The sequence below is a fragment of the Penicillium crustosum genome, assembly GCF_028827405.1.
Source record: "Penicillium crustosum strain IBT 35664 chromosome Unknown utg000001l_segment0_segment0, whole genome shotgun sequence".
NCBI classification, from domain to species: Eukaryota; Fungi; Ascomycota; class Eurotiomycetes; order Eurotiales; family Aspergillaceae; genus Penicillium; species Penicillium crustosum.
The window spans coordinates 5,980,698-5,997,192 of NW_026623122.1; the positions used below are offsets into that span (position 1 = coordinate 5,980,698).

The 16,495-nt window shown below is 48.3% G+C and overlaps 3 protein-coding genes across 3 annotated transcripts; 1 reads left to right on the forward strand and 2 right to left on the reverse strand.

The window, feature by feature from the left end:
- Nucleotides 1-34: 34 nt before the first annotated feature.
- Nucleotides 35-1,617, reverse strand: N7487_002251 (cation diffusion facilitator family transporter; the record flags this gene model as incomplete). The annotated part of the gene is made up of 8 exons (XM_056869998.1): nucleotides 35-340; nucleotides 402-481; nucleotides 536-770; nucleotides 828-928; nucleotides 983-1,268; nucleotides 1,321-1,365; nucleotides 1,414-1,463; nucleotides 1,530-1,617. The coding sequence occupies 8 exons, from the start codon at nucleotides 1,615-1,617 to the stop codon at nucleotides 35-37; spliced, it is 1,191 nt and encodes a 396-aa protein (XP_056734782.1).
- A 1,227-nt stretch (nucleotides 1,618-2,844) lies between these two features.
- On the forward strand, nucleotides 2,845-4,545 carry N7487_002252 (uncharacterized protein; the record flags this gene model as incomplete). The annotated part of the gene is made up of 3 exons (XM_056869999.1): nucleotides 2,845-3,040; nucleotides 3,097-3,676; nucleotides 3,729-4,545. 3 exons carry the CDS (start codon nucleotides 2,845-2,847, stop codon nucleotides 4,543-4,545), a joined length of 1,593 nt encoding a protein of 530 aa, XP_056734783.1.
- A 1,770-nt stretch (nucleotides 4,546-6,315) lies between these two features.
- On the reverse strand, nucleotides 6,316-10,072 carry N7487_002253 (cation-transporting P-type ATPase PCA1; the record flags this gene model as incomplete). Its single annotated transcript, XM_056870000.1, has 2 exons — nucleotides 6,316-9,680; nucleotides 9,733-10,072. The coding sequence occupies 2 exons, from the start codon at nucleotides 10,070-10,072 to the stop codon at nucleotides 6,316-6,318; spliced, it is 3,705 nt and encodes a 1,234-aa protein (XP_056734784.1).
- Between the last annotated feature and the right edge of the window lie 6,423 nt (nucleotides 10,073-16,495).

Consider the following 16,495-nt stretch of genomic DNA (forward strand, 5'->3'; position numbering starts at 1 on the left):
CTATTGATAATGGGGCTGATGGCTGGGCCGGCACTTATCCACAGCAGGTCAGATCTTCGCAGAGATTTCCACAGGTTATCTGGCAGGACAGGGCGATGTTCGACCTCTTCCGAAGATTTTTTTGTCCCGAAGCCTCGCTTAAGATATTACTCGCTGCAAGCTCTGGTTGCAGCGTGGTCGAGTGAATGCCATAGGCATGAAAGCATTCGTTAATCACGTTTGCCAAGTGGACGAAGCTAGAGACCGAATGCTCCTTAACGACTACATGGGCTGACGCAAGCGCCTTTCGCTGGTTTAGGCCCCAAACATGTAGTTCATGCACCGATTCTATTCCAGGGATCTGTTCTAATGTCAGACAGGTTCTTGGTCAAAAGCAATGCAGGAAAGTTAGGGGGATTAACCGTTTCCAAGTCATGCTTTATGTCTCTTAGATCAACCCCAGGAGGCACGCTTTCAAGAAGGATGGAGCCTGATCTTTTAACTTCGCGAGAAAACGCGAATTAGCTTAGTCAAGTCGTCGTTTCTCTTTGCTCACCTAGGGGAACTGATGATATGAGGATCATCACCGCAATTCCCATGCTGACTCCAGGATCTGCATAATATTTCCCGTCATAGTGGGCCAACCAGATGACCAAGGCAGAGATAATGACGCCCACGTTGTTAATCGCATCGCCAATAACGTGAAGAAGCACGCCTAACATGCCAAGATCATACCCGGCCGTTTTCCGTGGATTCGCCTGGTGTCGGTGTTCTTGGTGAAGTGTAACGGGCTGTCCAAATGTCAGAATGGTGTACTCCGGGTTTCGAAGATCTCAAGAGATACCCACCACATCTGCTCCAAGTGAAGCCTCTGCTCTATTCTCATGGCCTTCGTTTGCCGTGGGCTCCCCGTTGTGCGTACGGTCCTTTTCGTGATCATGGTCATGCTCTTTAAGAATATAGTAGTTAAAATGGGCCATTCAAGGGAACGGGATTACCCAACCATGTAAAAATGTGGCACTTATGATGTTGAGCGCTAGGCCAACGCATCCGATGATGAGGATAAGCTTTGGCTTTTCAACTCCTGGAAGATAAAACGTGAGTACGTGGTACGGGCGTCGCGAAGGACCGTTTTCCATACGCTGGAGTGACACAAATCTTTCAATAGACTGTAGGAAGATGCTGACCCCTAACGCGAGGAGAAAGACGCCGTTGAAAAATGCCCCCAGAAGTTGTGCTCGTTGCCAACCGAAGGAAAGTTCTTTAGGGGACTCATCCCGTGCCGATATCTGTTCATCCTAAGTCAGTAACTTCCGAAGGCCGACCCTTAATCAGTTTCACCTTGACAGCAGCATACGCCACGATAAAGCCCACGAGGTCATTCAGCTGTAGTCGTCAGGATGGTGTTTATTTCACGGCGAATCTCAGACTCACATAATGAAACGCATCGGCAACGAGCGCGAGAGAGCGTGTGTAGAATCCAACTGTATGGTGAAACATGGGTTAAACATGATTCTCGGTGAACTCGAGAGCAGAATCAGGCTACGAACCACCAATCTCAGCGATGAAAAATGAGAATGAGATGCCAATAACAAGTAGAAGCCGACGCTCACGGTTCAGCTTTGCCTTGGCGGTCATAATTGCGTGGTCTCTCAGCTGACTAGTAGGTCGCAAGGTAAGAGAGTTGGAAAAAAGTACTCGAAAATATTTCATCTCGCATGTTAAGTCTAGCGCACGGACCCACCTGGCACGAGTGGCGTGAGCAGGCGCATTTTCCTGCTGTCATTCCTTAAGGGCTAGTCGTGCTTACGAATAATGATGTGATTAGGCAATCTCTTCGCGGAAGGAACACAGCCACATGCTATCGTTTCAGCAGTAACTGAAATATTTTGAATGACTACGAGGGTCAAGAAATAGGAGTTGTGGTAAGAAGAAAGACTTTCTGTAATACTAGACTGTACGTGATCCTCCAGAGAAGTTCTGGAACCTTTTTGCCGGCGAAACTTTAACCAGGTCGAGGCCAAAATCTTCTCAAAATGGCTGAGCAATATCATGAGAATATTATAAAATGAGGTACAACGGTAATGCGAACCTAAGGCGAAGACTGGAGGCTACGAGAAGTTGATAGATGACGTCGTCTGAAGATGCTTCCTTGTGCTCACCCACAAGGTCCTCAAATCGTCCCCAAGCTCCTCACTTCCCCAGATCGCACTAGAAGCTTCTTATTTCAACTTCGATCAACTGCTTCGCATATACCCTCAACATCTCGTAAAATTCCACGGATGGGAGTCCCATGAAGTGCAATTTGGACCTTAAGAGTCTCCTGAAATATCCTTCCTTGGAACGCCAGCGATCTCCTCGGGGTTGTCGGATTTTCTTTTTCTAGATATTCCGCCACGTGCACTGACCGTTTCCCATGAAATGCACGTGCGCGAAACATGCTGACTTTTCTGACTTCTTCTAGGCTGGCACTTTTGTTCGTCGTCCAGCAACCCGGATTGTAACTTGTCACGCACGAATGTCGGACCAAAATTGCAGGAACTCTTCCTGCAATTAAGCGACGCCGTCGGTATGGTGCGGGTCAAATGTGGACCCGCAACACCGAAATGCACAAGCCGGATATACACACAGCGATATTTGGAGTCATATTACTGGAGAGTTCAAGGCGTGAGGAGCCCCGCCTTTGATAGGTTGATTGGCTCTGAGCGATGACACGCAATTCGGACGGCTTCGAAAGCTCCCTGCAGGGTACTCACTTGGCTTCTTCCTCTGCTCCGATTGAGGTCACGACTTGCTCTCAACTGAAAGGACCTGGACCCAAAACAACGCCCTGCGCCCAGTACTGACAGGCCACACAGAAATACGATGAACTGCCCCTCGCGAACCGATGAAACCCTCACTCACCCAGGCTGGAACCAGAGCCCACCTACCTTCAGCCCGGACACCACAACCCGTAATGACTTCAACGGCATCTCCAATTCCAGAGTCCATCGTAGACATGCTGCCGGTCGTGGTATAGGCACAGGCGAGGATACACTCTCCATAGATCCGAGACCGCCAAGTCTTGATGACTTGGATTCCGTCCGGGCAAATCTTTCTTCTCTTTTTCAGCTTTAGGCTGTCTTCGCAAATTGACTAAATTTGGTCGTTTTGTCGGCCCTGGTTTCCTCATCTCGGTCGCCTATATCGATCCGGGAAACTATGCCACCGACGTTGCGGCCGGTGCGCAGTTCAAGTATGCCTTGCTGTTCATAATTCTCATGTCTGATCTATTTGCAATCATCCTCCAATCCCTGTGTATCAAGCTAGGCTCCGTGACTGGTCTCAATCTGGCTGAAAATTGCCGCGAACATCTCCCCAGCTGGCTGGTATACATTCTTTATGTATTCTCAGAGGCGGCAATCATTGCAACAGATATTGCCGAGGTTGTTGGATCCGCTATTTCGCTGAATCTACTTGGAAACATTCCTCTGGTAGCCGGATGTGCTATTACCCTGGTGGATGTCTTCTTTCTGCTGCTCTTCTGGCGCCCCAACGGATCCATGTGGGGTTTGCGACTCTTTGAATTTTTCGTCGTGGCCCTTGTATTGGGGGTTGTCATTTGCTTCTGCATTCAGCTCTCTCTCATCAAGGACCAATCGATTGGGGAAGTCTTCCGGGGGTATCTACCTTCATCGACTGTCGTTCAATCTGAAGGGTGAGTAGGAAACATTATCAAAAATCTTGTACAGGTGCTCACCTTGACTTAGTCTCTACCAAAGTTGTGGTATCCTTGGGGCGACCGTAATGCCGCACTCACTCTTTCTTGGTAGCGGAGTGGTCCAGTCTCGCCTGAAAGACTTCGATGTGAAATCAGGCTATGTCGAGCCCACAGTGCCTTTAGGAAGCAACGGTGGGGAAATTGAATACCGGCCGTCCATTCATGCAATTCGTAACTGCATGAAGTATTCCATCATCGAGTTGGCCCTTTCACTCTTCACATTTGCTCTCTTCGTTAATAGCGCCATTCTCATTGTCGCTGGTGCCTCTCTCTATGACGTCCCAGGCGGCGCTGATGCTGATCTCTTTGGAATCCACAAGCTGCTTGTTTCCTCTATTGCCCCAGCTGCCGGTCTTGTTTTTGCTTTGGCTCTTCTCCTGTCCGGTATCTCTGCCGGTATTGTTTGCACTATGGCAGGCCAAATGGTGAGCGAGGGCATGCTGAGATGGAGCATCAAACTTTGGCTTCGACGTCTCATCACGCGCTCCGTCAGTATTATTCCCAGTATTATCATCGCTGCCGCTGTGGGCAAGGAGGGGCTTGACAAGACCCTCACTGCCAGTCAGGTTGTACTAAGTGTTATCCTGCCATTTGTCTCAGCCCCCCTCGTCTGGTTTACGTGCTTCAATAAATACATGACTGTCGCTGCCGAGCAGACCAGTGAAGGCCATGGTGAAGTGGAAGTTGAGCAATTTCCGATGCGGAACCACTGGGCTCTCTGCATCCTCTCAGTCCTTATTTGGCTACTCATTGCTGTGATGAACGTGGCACTGCTGGTTTTGCTTGGAATGGGCAAAGCATCTTAAATTCTGAACATCACTCAGTCATTCTCGCCCGAATTTCTCTACTTCGGCCATCACTACAAAAGACTTGTTCATTCGGACTTGCATTCGTTGCCTCCCCGGCGCTTCAGTAGCATGGGTCATCATGAGAGCACACTAGACCTGTCTACAGACAATGTCGTAGGTGAGGGTAGACGAATATTCCCAAGTGCTTGAAAAAGTAATGGGAATTGCAGGTTCAATGAACAAATATAGAGAGAAGGCCATCAACAACTTGATTGTCCTTCTTCATAAAAGACGCGATGCCTTTTTTACACTGTTCTCGGGGCTGTTGTTTTGAATGTCGCCCAATCATGTGTGGGGCTCTTACTATGCAGATGCAGTCATTTGGTAGCATCAAAGCACCGCCTAATAAAGGCGGACTACCCCGTAGAATCACTCCAATTATGCTAGAGGCTTTGTGCGATCACTTACTCGAAAAACCTACCCTGTACCTGGACGAATTCGCTCTTTAGGCAACGAAATCGAGCATCAGCCGTGCCCTTGCATCCAAAGGCTGGCCAAAAAAGACTGCCCGTGTCAAGGCTAAGAGCGCAACCTAGAGCTTCGTGACGAATACTTGCACTATATCTTACACTTCCAGTCTTACCACCTTTGTCTTTGTGGATGAAACCGGATATGACAAACGGAAAGGCTTTAGGCGAACTGCTTGGTCCCTACTGGGTACGGCGCCAGTTTAAGTGTCTAAATTTCATCGTGATCAGCAATATCAGATACTACCTACGTACGTCTAAGATGGTATTGTTTTACCTCGAGTATTCCAAGGCTCAACCGATGCATCCGTCGTTAAGGATTTTATTGAGTGGCTTCTACAGCGTTGTGGGAAGTGACCAGAGCCGAAGTCTGTTAGTATGCCTTCATTCGGCGAAATTGGCAGTTCTACGAAGAAAATCCGGGCCAGGGATTTGATACCTTCCTCGAATGGTGTGTTGATGTCGTCGATGCAAGGGGAAAAGGCGCAGAGGGCCACTTCCGGCATGCAGGCCTGACTATAGAGGAGATGTAGTGCAGCTACAGTACCGTGGTTGGTTGTTGGTTGGTATCAGTTACCCTGACCCCTCGCAACGAAAAGTTGGTTTACCCAACTAGACCAAAAGCGAATCCGTACCCAGTCTAGTAGGTTGTGGTTTATATTTCAACTTCGAAAGCGATATGCAGGCTACCACCTCTAACGTTATATCCGCTTACGTACATGTAGAGCGTTCCACTCCTGAAAGCGAACTTGGAGCCTCGCCAGGGCTTGCCGTAACCTATTTGCCGTTCCCACTGTTAGGTTGACCCCCGTTTCACGGACTCCGTCCAGACTCAAGCGTCCCAACTCAAACATCATAGAACACACTGGCCCATTGTAATACAGCTTAAAATTCAAGTCTTGGCAGCTTTAAGCCATCGTTAATATCATACGCATACGCTGTGCTGTAAGAAGAGACTAATCACATCAGAAGTGACCGTAGTAGCGACAACATCGAATAGTTATATATTTACTTTTTCAAAGGCGAGAATGAAGCTGAGATGGGGATCTGGAGAACGGAACGGATTGAGTTGAAACTTCCTTGGAGGAATCTTCTCTAATATGAAGCAGACTATCAATAACGACAGAATTGCAGCATTCTGCGAACTGAATATGACAGGAGCTGTCGCATTCCGTCTTGAAAGTGACGATTTCAGTCAGACATTAACGAGAGTTTGCGGAACTTCAGTGGTCGTCATTCGTGCAGTAATAGTGCTTTGTGCCTAGAACTTCGACCAGCGCAGAAGCAGCGCAGCAGCAATAACTGGCAGCACACTCACCAACTCCCCCAGTCCCGCAAACTCTGGGGGAATTCTGGCATTGACAAAAGCACCCGCAGCGAGAAGGACTGCAAAGGCGTTGTATACGAAGCTCCATATAAAGTTGAACTTGATGCGGTTGACAGATTTCCGACTGGCGTCTATCATGGTGGGGACACCAGCCAGATAAGGTCGCATGAGAACCACATCCGCGGCGGATTGCGCGACATCCGTGCCTTCGTTCATGTGGACGCCGATCGTAGCCTGTGCGAGAGCAACAGCATCGTTCGTGCCGTCACCGCAGAAAACAACAACCGGTTTCTTACGATCTATGCCAGTACTGAGAAGCGTCTGGATGTAGTCCTTCTTGTCGGCGGGCGAGCTTCGAGAACGCACGTTACCGCTAGGAATGCTAAGCTTGGACGCCAAAGACTGAACAGCTCCATCATCGTCGCCAGAAACGACATGTACCGAGATGCCACGCCTCTGTAAGGCCTCAATCGTTCCCGCAGCATCAGGTCGAAGCTCATCTTCAAGACCATAGACCGCCTGTAACGCATTGTCGATAGTAAAGCAGAAGACAGTGTACCCTTGAGCAAGCATTGGTTGAACAACTTCATTTTCCGATAAATTCAGCCAGCGAGTATTGCCTGCTCGAAGTTTCCGGCCACCAAAGGTGGTTTCAACACCTTTTCCAGTAAGGCTCTTGGGCTCAGGAACAGTCGAAGCCATAACTCCGGCATCCTTGAGGTGAGCAGCCACAGAAACTGAGACTGGATGTCGACTGTTCTCGATAAGGCCTAGAAGAAGCGGGAGCTTGTCCACGTTGTCGGACTCCGTCGTGACGACAGAAAGCTTTCCCCGGGTCAAGGTCCCAGTCTTGTCAAACACGACGTGCGACGTCTTATGAGCCACTTCAATAGCATCTGCTGACTTGAAGATGATACCTCTTTCGGCTGCGACTCCGCTAGCAATAACAATGACCATAGGAACAGCCAGTCCGATGGCACAGGGGCAAGAAACGATGAGGACAGTAATGGCATAGGTGATGGCCTGAATTGTAGCCTCGGATCCGTCATATCCACGAATAGTCATGCCTACTGCAACCCAGGTGACGAACGTGATGATTGTCAATGCCAGCACAACCGGGACGAAGTAAGATGCTACCCGGTCTGCGAGATCCTGCAGCTTAGGTTTTGACAGTTTGGCCTCATCGACCATCGCAGCAATGGCATTGATAGTGTTATCGCTAGGCAAACGGTTCAGTCGAACAGTCATAACTCCAGATCCATTGATAGACCCAGCAACAACCACGGACTCGGGATATTTATCCACTGGTCTAGATTCACCAGTGAGCATGGACTCGTCAACTTCAGACGACCCATTGATGACAGTGCCGTCGGTCGGGATTCTGGTGTCAGGAAGAACTTTGAAGGTGTCGCCGTATTGAAGAAGTCGAGCGTCAACTTCACGTTCCGTTCCGCTCATTTGGTCGACAATGATAGCTGTCGACGCCTGAAGTGACCGGATAGAAATAGATTCAACGGCTCTCTGACGAGCGAGAGCGGCAACCCATCGACCAACCATGATCAAGGTGACCAAGAGAGTGCTCGTTTCAAAAAATTGACCAGTCGAAAGGGGCTGCTCTGCAATGAGGTACGCAAAGGAGACCACTGAGAATATGTAGGCAGCACTAGTGCTCAAGACGATCAAGAGGTCCATCTCGATAACACTCGAAAAAATGAGAGCCTTTAGGGCCTTAGGATAGAAAGGCCCTGCTATGACAACTTGAACAATCGTGGCCAATGCGAGTGAAGCCGAGGAATATGCCACCTCCCTGTCAGGAAGCGAAGCCCATGCCATGACTAGGACCGGAATCGTCAAGACAGCGGAGAGAAGCGTCATGTATCCGACATGACGAACATGCTTGCTGCCAGCGTCCAGGGAAGGGTCGCCACGTGGAGAAGCAAGTTCAATTGGCGGACCCCAAATCTTCTCGGTGAGGTCTCGAGCTCCCACGATATTCGGATCAAACGCAACTCGCACAGTCTGCTTGTCTACGGGTGCCATGTCAAGAACTCCGTCGGGCCACGTCTGATTAATGAAATTCGAGGGCTCAGCCGGGACGATAAGATCTAGGCTAGATCCCTGGTTCTGGACTCTTTTGCACTTAAATTCAGTGGTTCGCTCCAGATGTTTCATGACTTCCTCAACTGAGCCAAGGCGAAGATCAATGTTAAACTCGGCTCGCGAGAGAACCAGACTGGTTCTCAGGTCTTTGACGGCGGGGACAGAAACGAGGGTTCGGCTAAGCTTTGTCTCGCAACCAGTACAAGTCATGCCAGAAATGCTGAGGACAACATGTTCCTTGCCGGTACCCTGATTTTCTATGTCGGTGACGGCCTGAATCGAGGCTTTGCCAATCTCTGAACCAGGTTCGGGCACAGCAGATGAGCAGCAAGCATCGGTGCAAGAGCCTTGAGGGTTGGCCGGCTGCTTTTCTGTGCAGCAAGAATCTGCGCAACTAGTCATTGGAGTCTTCACGATATCCTGCTTCGGTGGCTTACAGCAAGAGCCAGAGGAGGCGGCGTTGGGTAGCTCTTCGCTAATCGTTTTATTAGCTGTTCCACAAGAAGACCCCGCACATCCACTAGATAGAGGTTCAACAACGGGTCCGACCTTCGAACAGCATGGGTCCGCATAAATGCTCCTGGTGTCATTGTCTTTGACACGCCGGTCTCTGGTACAGCAAGGTGTGGGGCAGCTGACATTGGGAGGGGATTCTTCGACACGGGGAGTCTCCGAGCAGCAAGAATCAAGGCGTCCAGTTTGGGCATCGGACTGCTTCGCGAGCATTTCATGGGAGTAGCAAGACTCGGCACAGTTGTCCTTAACGAATGGAGCCGTGGCGGGCGTGTCCTCAGAGCAGCACGGCTTCGGGCACTTGCTTCTGACAGGAGGCTCTTTGGCGGGCTTGTCCTTCGAACAAAAAGAGACAACGCAGGCATCCGCGGACGCCTTCTCGACAGACGCGGTGCTTTCACGAGAGAGGCTTCGCAGGCGAGGAGGGTTCTGCGCGGCCTGGTCTTTGGTGACCGAGCCGTTGCTGCAGGAGTCCAGTGAAGCGCGAAGGGAGCGAGCAGATGACTTCTTTGAGCACTTCTTCCTGTTCAGTGACTGTCGCTCGCGAATTTCACAGCAGGTTTCCTGGCCAAGAGCAATAAGAGCGCGGCAGATACATCCCAGGGCTTGCAGAGTAGCACCGTAGCGGTCGAGGGCAGAGAGACTATGTTGGCTGCATGCCTTGCGGTCGGTAGCTCCACCGCAAGCTCAAGGGAGTTAGTAACCTTTGGATACCATTCTCAAAGGGCGGGTACTGACTGTTTGGCTGACTATTTGGGCCGGGGGCAGCCGTAGCACCCATCTCGCATTCCCGCATAGCCAAGCGGTCAAGGCAAGACGTGTCGCAGCATGGGCTGACTTTGCCACGGCAGCAGTCAGGCGCGTCGATATGATTCTCGGTTTTGTTGTCCGCACATTTGCCAGAAGAGCAGCAATCGTCCGGTTTTTCCGGGGCGGGCATTTTCTGGCCCGGGGCCGGGGTGTCGAGAGGCTCAGCGTCGTCGCTATCGCAGCAAGAATCCTGGCAACTTGGAGCCGCGAGTGGCGTAACGTCAGGCTCAGGGGGTGGAGCCGGTAGGCCGCAATAGTCGTCTCCCATCGTTGAAGTCAGCGTTTGCTTTCAGTCCAATTTGTGTGATTTTGAAATGTTGAAGTTGAGTTTCGGAAAACCGTGTCAGCCTGTCGGTTTCCCATAGGACACGTGCTAGTGAATGTTCGACTGCCCTGGCCAATCATATCCACAGCGGCTACCTATGTTAGAGATTGACAATAACAGCCTCCTTCAACAGTTTCTCTTTGGGCTATGGGCCTAATCGGCCACTTGCAAACCTTTTCATGCGCATTGACAATTGAGGTGGTGTGCGCTCTACATTTGGACGAGATCGTGGGAGTGGGGATTATCTTTTGACGACACATGTTTGGATCATACTTAGTAGGCCTGTCAGCACAACCGAACAAGTGTAACACATGATTGTGTCTAGTTAACCCCCCTGGTGTATCAACGGGTAACCGATGGCATGAATTTACTAATACCCAAGCACCCTACATCTCTCACTGTGTTTAAGAAGAAAACGAAAGGATTAATCATTGACTAATCTTTTCAATGATTTTGTAGTCGAATTTCTGAAACAGCAAATTATTTAATGATGGGGTGCAAATATTTTCTTGCCCGTTGAACTTCATGCTTTCACCACTTTAGGTTTACCACTAGGTGTCTATTTTTGTTTATTCGACTGATAGCTTGAAAAGCATTGTTGAAGATGCATGTTTCGTCATCTGATCGTTTATCAATGTCATTCTCTTCAAACTGTGTCTTTACACAATCATTTTGCCTAGTCAATCCCCTCTTCTTCCTGTTGTCCGCTCTTATTGCTCGCGTTCTAAAATTGTATTGATGATATCTAATCATGATACCGCTTATTATTTCGCGATTGAGACACGTTCCTGGGACCATATCCCGCCCTAGGATCCATACCATGGTTCCTAGGCACGCTCTTGGTCGCTCCTAGGAATCAGACTCATAGTTCCTTGAGGATCTATAGCTCCCGGGAGTGGCTGGTATAGCTCCGGGGAACGAGGAGCGGGTTTTCCGAGCTTTAGTGCGTTTAGTAAGATCGGTGCCGGTGGATCACGAATTCTAGGAGCATAAGGGCTTCCCGGAATTAACAAATAATTCCCGGAATGTATGAACTCCATTGGACCGTACATCTTGAAGATTAATCTATTAGTGGTCATACGGATCAAGCAGGATAGCTTGCGATAATGTCTACAATGTATTTTTCGACTCGTCTTCCAGTACTCCTTGTTCAGTTATATGGTATAAACAATCTATTTTGATACAGTATGGGCCAAAGAGCGTCTAAAACCCACCTTCCGCTTGAATGTTCACTGGACATAGCATGACAGCCTCTATAGACATTAGAACTGGTATAGTACTAAAGGCCAAATGAGCCACCTAGCTACTAAAGCCTCTCGTAAATCGATTCAAGGCCATCGAGGTCCAATGTAAGGGGTTCAGCATCCAAAGTTGCCTGTGATCAGATATCACATGCCCGATAACAGTAAGCTGGAGATGACCGCCTACTGCTCCAGAGCTTACGCCAAATGGCCATAGTTAAAAGGCGATGGCGTAAGAGACAGACGCTAAGATCTAATGATCACGAGCACCGGTCGCCAGTTGATTGCTAAAGGGCCGAGCTGGCCCATAGTCTCCGGCTCATGGGCCAGCTCGGCCCCTTAGCAACCAACTGGCGACCGGGCGGGCTTACTAACCGAGTAGGCCAAGAAGCATGTGGCTACAGTGCTTATTCGATCAAGATCCGGATCTTGAGGGCCGAACATGAGCTATGCCGTTACACCACAACGCTAGTTGATGGTAAAGCACCACATGACCGTTGAGGTCGCGGAATCGTGGTAAATCTTGGGATGGATATTGTCCCGTGATCCTTTGAATCGTGAGATTATCATCGTGGACGAAAATCGTAGTGTTTCTCATGATACCACTAGTCTGACGGGGGCTTGGTTCATGGGAAGACCCTTAGAGTTGCTGAAGTATCGTGACATTTCTTACGACAGCGATGGCCGTATGTCCTTGCGGATCGCAAGAGAGTCAGAGCTCGCAGAAACCGTGGCTTTTCCTATGATATAGATAATCGGATGATCGTACGGTTCGTGAGAGACTAAAGCGCGCGGAAACCGTGGTTTTTCCTATGATATAGATAATCAGATGATCGTCTGGTTCGTAGGAGCCTAAAGCGCGCGGAAAATCTGTGGTTTCTCCTATGATAGAGATAATCAGAGGACCCCCGCCTTCGGGAGAAATTCAGAGTTCGCGGAAACCGTAGTTTTTCCTACGATAAAGAGAATCAGACGATCTTTTGGTTCATGAGACACTAAGGGGCGCGTCAACCGCCCAATCAATTGGTTCATTATTGTGCAGCCCATGCATGGCCGGTTTTTATAGAATCACCCGAACCACGACGAATACCATGACCTTTCCGCAACCTCTGTACGATACTCCGTAGTGGTGTATGCACGTGACTTTGCTGACTTGTAGATTGATTGGCTATTGATGGCGAGTTTGTGGCATCCAGCCTCGCTTCTGTAGATAATTGGGAGATAACAAGCCAGGCCACGGATCCTTTCTCCCATAGAACATATTACTGTAGCCAACGATGTAGAGAAGTGAATCTGACAAATGAATACAACCACTTCGAGGGGTACAGTATAAGTTCCCGCGTAAAGCTAATGGATCAGAGAAACCAATGTATGATTGGGGATTGGGTAGCATGGCTGACGTTCACTTCATCATAAGCTCGTGCTTGGTGCAGCGACCTCATCTGCTCGCATCCTAAGGGACGAAATCAACCCATAGAAGCTTCTGGAGCATTGGCTGTCATAGTCGCAGCTGTATAGGCCGTTTTCGATTATGCACAACTGGAAGCAAACCAATAAGGACTTTGTTGCTTTAGGGTGGAGAAATGAGTAACTAAAAGCCAATTATATTCCTGCTACAATATCATCATGCCATTGGCCAGCTGTTACTCCTTTCTCCACCTTGGGGTAACGAGCTCTCCAGACGTCGAAAAAAGAGCGGGGCTGTAGGCTTAACACTTAATATTTTTTCCCTCTTCTCGTATTTGGTCAGGCCATGCCACGCCAGATTGATACTCCTGGTCGAAAGGGCCAGCAAGTATCATGCACAAAACCGGACCAGTGGGTATAGTACCCAGGTCCGTTTCAGTCAAGAAGTTTGTGGCATTTGATTGGAGAGTCCTGGCTTCCTCTAGTCTCTAGTCTTGCTGGTCTCTCTAGTCTTGCCGGACCCTCTAATCTCGCTGGCCCCTCTAGTCTTGCTGGTCTCTCACTGTAGGCTATAAATCATGTCCTGCCCCAGAAACAAGGCGCTTCATAGCCCATGGATCTTATGAGCTACCGTGCAAATGATCTGGCCCGGCAACGGCTGCAATACTTTAGAGGACCTAGGCACGCTATTAGTTGTTGTCAGGGTTATACATGAAGTATACAGGATGAATGGAGACATGATCTACGGGACCCATATTATGCATATGAGTTCCCCTTGAACGCGAAGAAGGCTGTCTCTTTTGCTTCCTCACGCTACTGTACGTTTTTGTATCTAGACTCAACTATAGTTATTCTTAATGTAATATCGATTGTTCATCTCGAGACACTATTTACATACGTGAGACCACACAGTTGTTCCCAGAAGTAGTAACCCAAGCTCCCAGGATACCACCTCTCGTTCCCCGGAGCTATACAGTTCACTCCCAGGAGCTGTAGGTCCTCTAGATGATTCTTACTCCTGGGGTAATCAATAGCGTGCCTGGGAACCATGCCATGGATCCTGGGGTTGAATATGATTCTAGGAATATGAGGGTCTCCCAATGTAAAATGTGGGATCTGTAATCGGTAACCAATATTAGGAAGACAAATTGAAATGCGGGCAACAGAAAGAAGAGGTGGTTAACCGGGCAAAGATATGGTGTAAAGACACCGTTTGAAGAGGAATGATGTTGATGAACGATAAATTGTATCGTTTATTTGAGAGTTGACTCAACGATGCTTTCCACGACGCATTAGTAGAATAAACAAAACATTATCGACTAGCCGATGAATGAAGAAACGGGCAAGCAAACTTGCAGCCGGTGATTTAACCAACTAATTGGCTGTCTCAGAAATCTGAGTGCAGCATGGTCGACAATAACAACACGGTGAAAGAGGGTGTTTATTGAATATTATTGGCCAGACAATAGTCTCCACTCTAAATCACGCACATTTCCTAATACCCAGACACCCCCCAAGTCTACTGCAAGAATTTATTTCACCCTGCTACCCAAGTAAGATGTCCCCTTGGCATGCCCACTTTCTTGCCATATTCCCAAGGCCTCCGATCCAAGTCCACTTCCTGTCCTAGTACCTTGCTTACAGTATTATTTTGTGAAAATAAAAATAAAATAAAAAAGGCTCTAAAGGCCAAAACCTCAGGCTAGCTACGCTGTGTGCAGTTGACCGAATTTTCCAAAGCAGACATTCATTGTTTACGGTTGGCTCTCAAATCAGACCAAGACTTGATGCGTTCTTCGGACACCATTAATGGCTTTGAAACAACCAAGCTCCCTCCCTTTTGTGCTAGGCGTTAAAATTGGCGTGGCAATAAATTTGTTAGGCACATTTTACGTTCATCACCTGTTGGAGTGACCGTTTCGGAGTTTTGCTGGTCATAAACTCGGAACCCGCAATTTCTGGAACGCGGATTCCTCGACCGCCTCTAGGCGTGGTTTTCAACGCAAATTCGTTGCCTGCTGTAAACTCATCACCGTTTCAGGTATTCGTTGACCATGAACTCTAAAGACCACGGTTTCTGGAGCGCAGCACTCCTTTTCAACGCGAAACCCCATGAACATGAAGAGAGCCGTTTTGTACCTGTTTGTAGTCTTAAGAATCCCTGAGAGCCATTCGTCTATACCTGCGACTATTTAGTGCCCTGTTTCCTTCAGTCTTTTCCAACAGTGACTCGTCTCTTCAAATGGCTTCCGCTTCTCCCACCCAGTCCAATCGATCTAAATCGGTCAGAAAGTCCAAGCGCCAAAAACAAGGCCGTCGAAAATCAAGCCTTATGAAAAAAGCGGCCGAATATAGCAAGCTGTGCGATGCTGATGTCTGTGTGGGCATACGCCTTCGGGAAACCGGCCAAGTATTTATCTTATCAGCGGATGCTTCGGGATTTTGGGCTTTCCTTGGCTCGCAACTAGTATGTCTCCAACTATGTCTCTGATGAAAAGTCGACTGACCTATCAAGAACTCCTACTATCCAGCCCCAAGACTAGTAACCGACCAGGATCTGGAGCTTGTTGATAAAGATACACCGGAGCAACATACATGAAGTCATGGCGGCACTTCCATCAGACTAGAAGCTTTGCAATTAATTCAGCGACTTAAAACTACCATATATGGCTTTTTTTTTTTAATAGTTCAAGTTACTGAGCGTAAAGCACGATAAGTTGTGATTCCGACGTGGATTGATCCTCAATACGCAAGAGTTCTCTATACATAGTAGGTTCTGAAGTCAGTCACAGCTACTTATCGGCCCGAGGAAGTAAGGGAATCTATGTGGTCGGTTTATCGCGCGTGTACAATTCACTGTCGTAGAGACAAGGCTATTTCTATATGTACGAATAAGCCCGTATATGCATTGATGGGAAGCTCTCGTGAGGTTTGCAGGAAAACTTTACACTGTGAGCTTCAGTAACGTTGCATGGATTCTATTAATTATTATGGAGAACTGTTATTGGCCAACATAGTACGAGAAGGCTTGGATTGGGGGCCTGGGAAATATGGCGTAAAAGTGGACATGTCACGGACTTGTCTAAGAGGAAAACTAACTTGGGTAGCAGGGTGAAATAAATTCTTGCAATAGTCTTGGGGGGGTCTCTAGGTATTAGGAAATGCGCGTGATTTAGAGTGGAGACTGTTGTCTGGCCAATAATATCTGATAAACGCCCTCCTTCTTTCACTGTGTTCAACAAGAAAATGAATGTATTTGTTTATTTGTTATTGTTGACCATGCCGCACTCAGATTTCTGAGACCACCAATTAGTTGGTTTAATCACCGGCTGCAAGTTTGCTTGCACGTTGATCTCATGTTTTCTCCATTCATAAGCTAGTCGATGATGTTCCGTTTTATTTTACTGATATGTGTTGTGGAAATCGTCGTTGAGTCAACACCCAAGTAACCTTTCTATTTTATCGTTCATCAACATGATTCCTCTTCAAACGGTGTCTTTCCACCGTATCTTTGCGCAGTTAAACCATCTCTTCTTTCTGTTTGCCCGCATTTCAATTTGTATTCCTAATATTGATTACCGATTACAGATCCCACAGTTCATGTTGTGAGAACCTTACGTTCCTAGGATCATATTCGTCCCTAGGATCCATGGCATGGTTCCCAGGCACGCTATTGATTGCTCCCGGGAGTAGGAATCATAGTTCCCAGAGGGCCTAC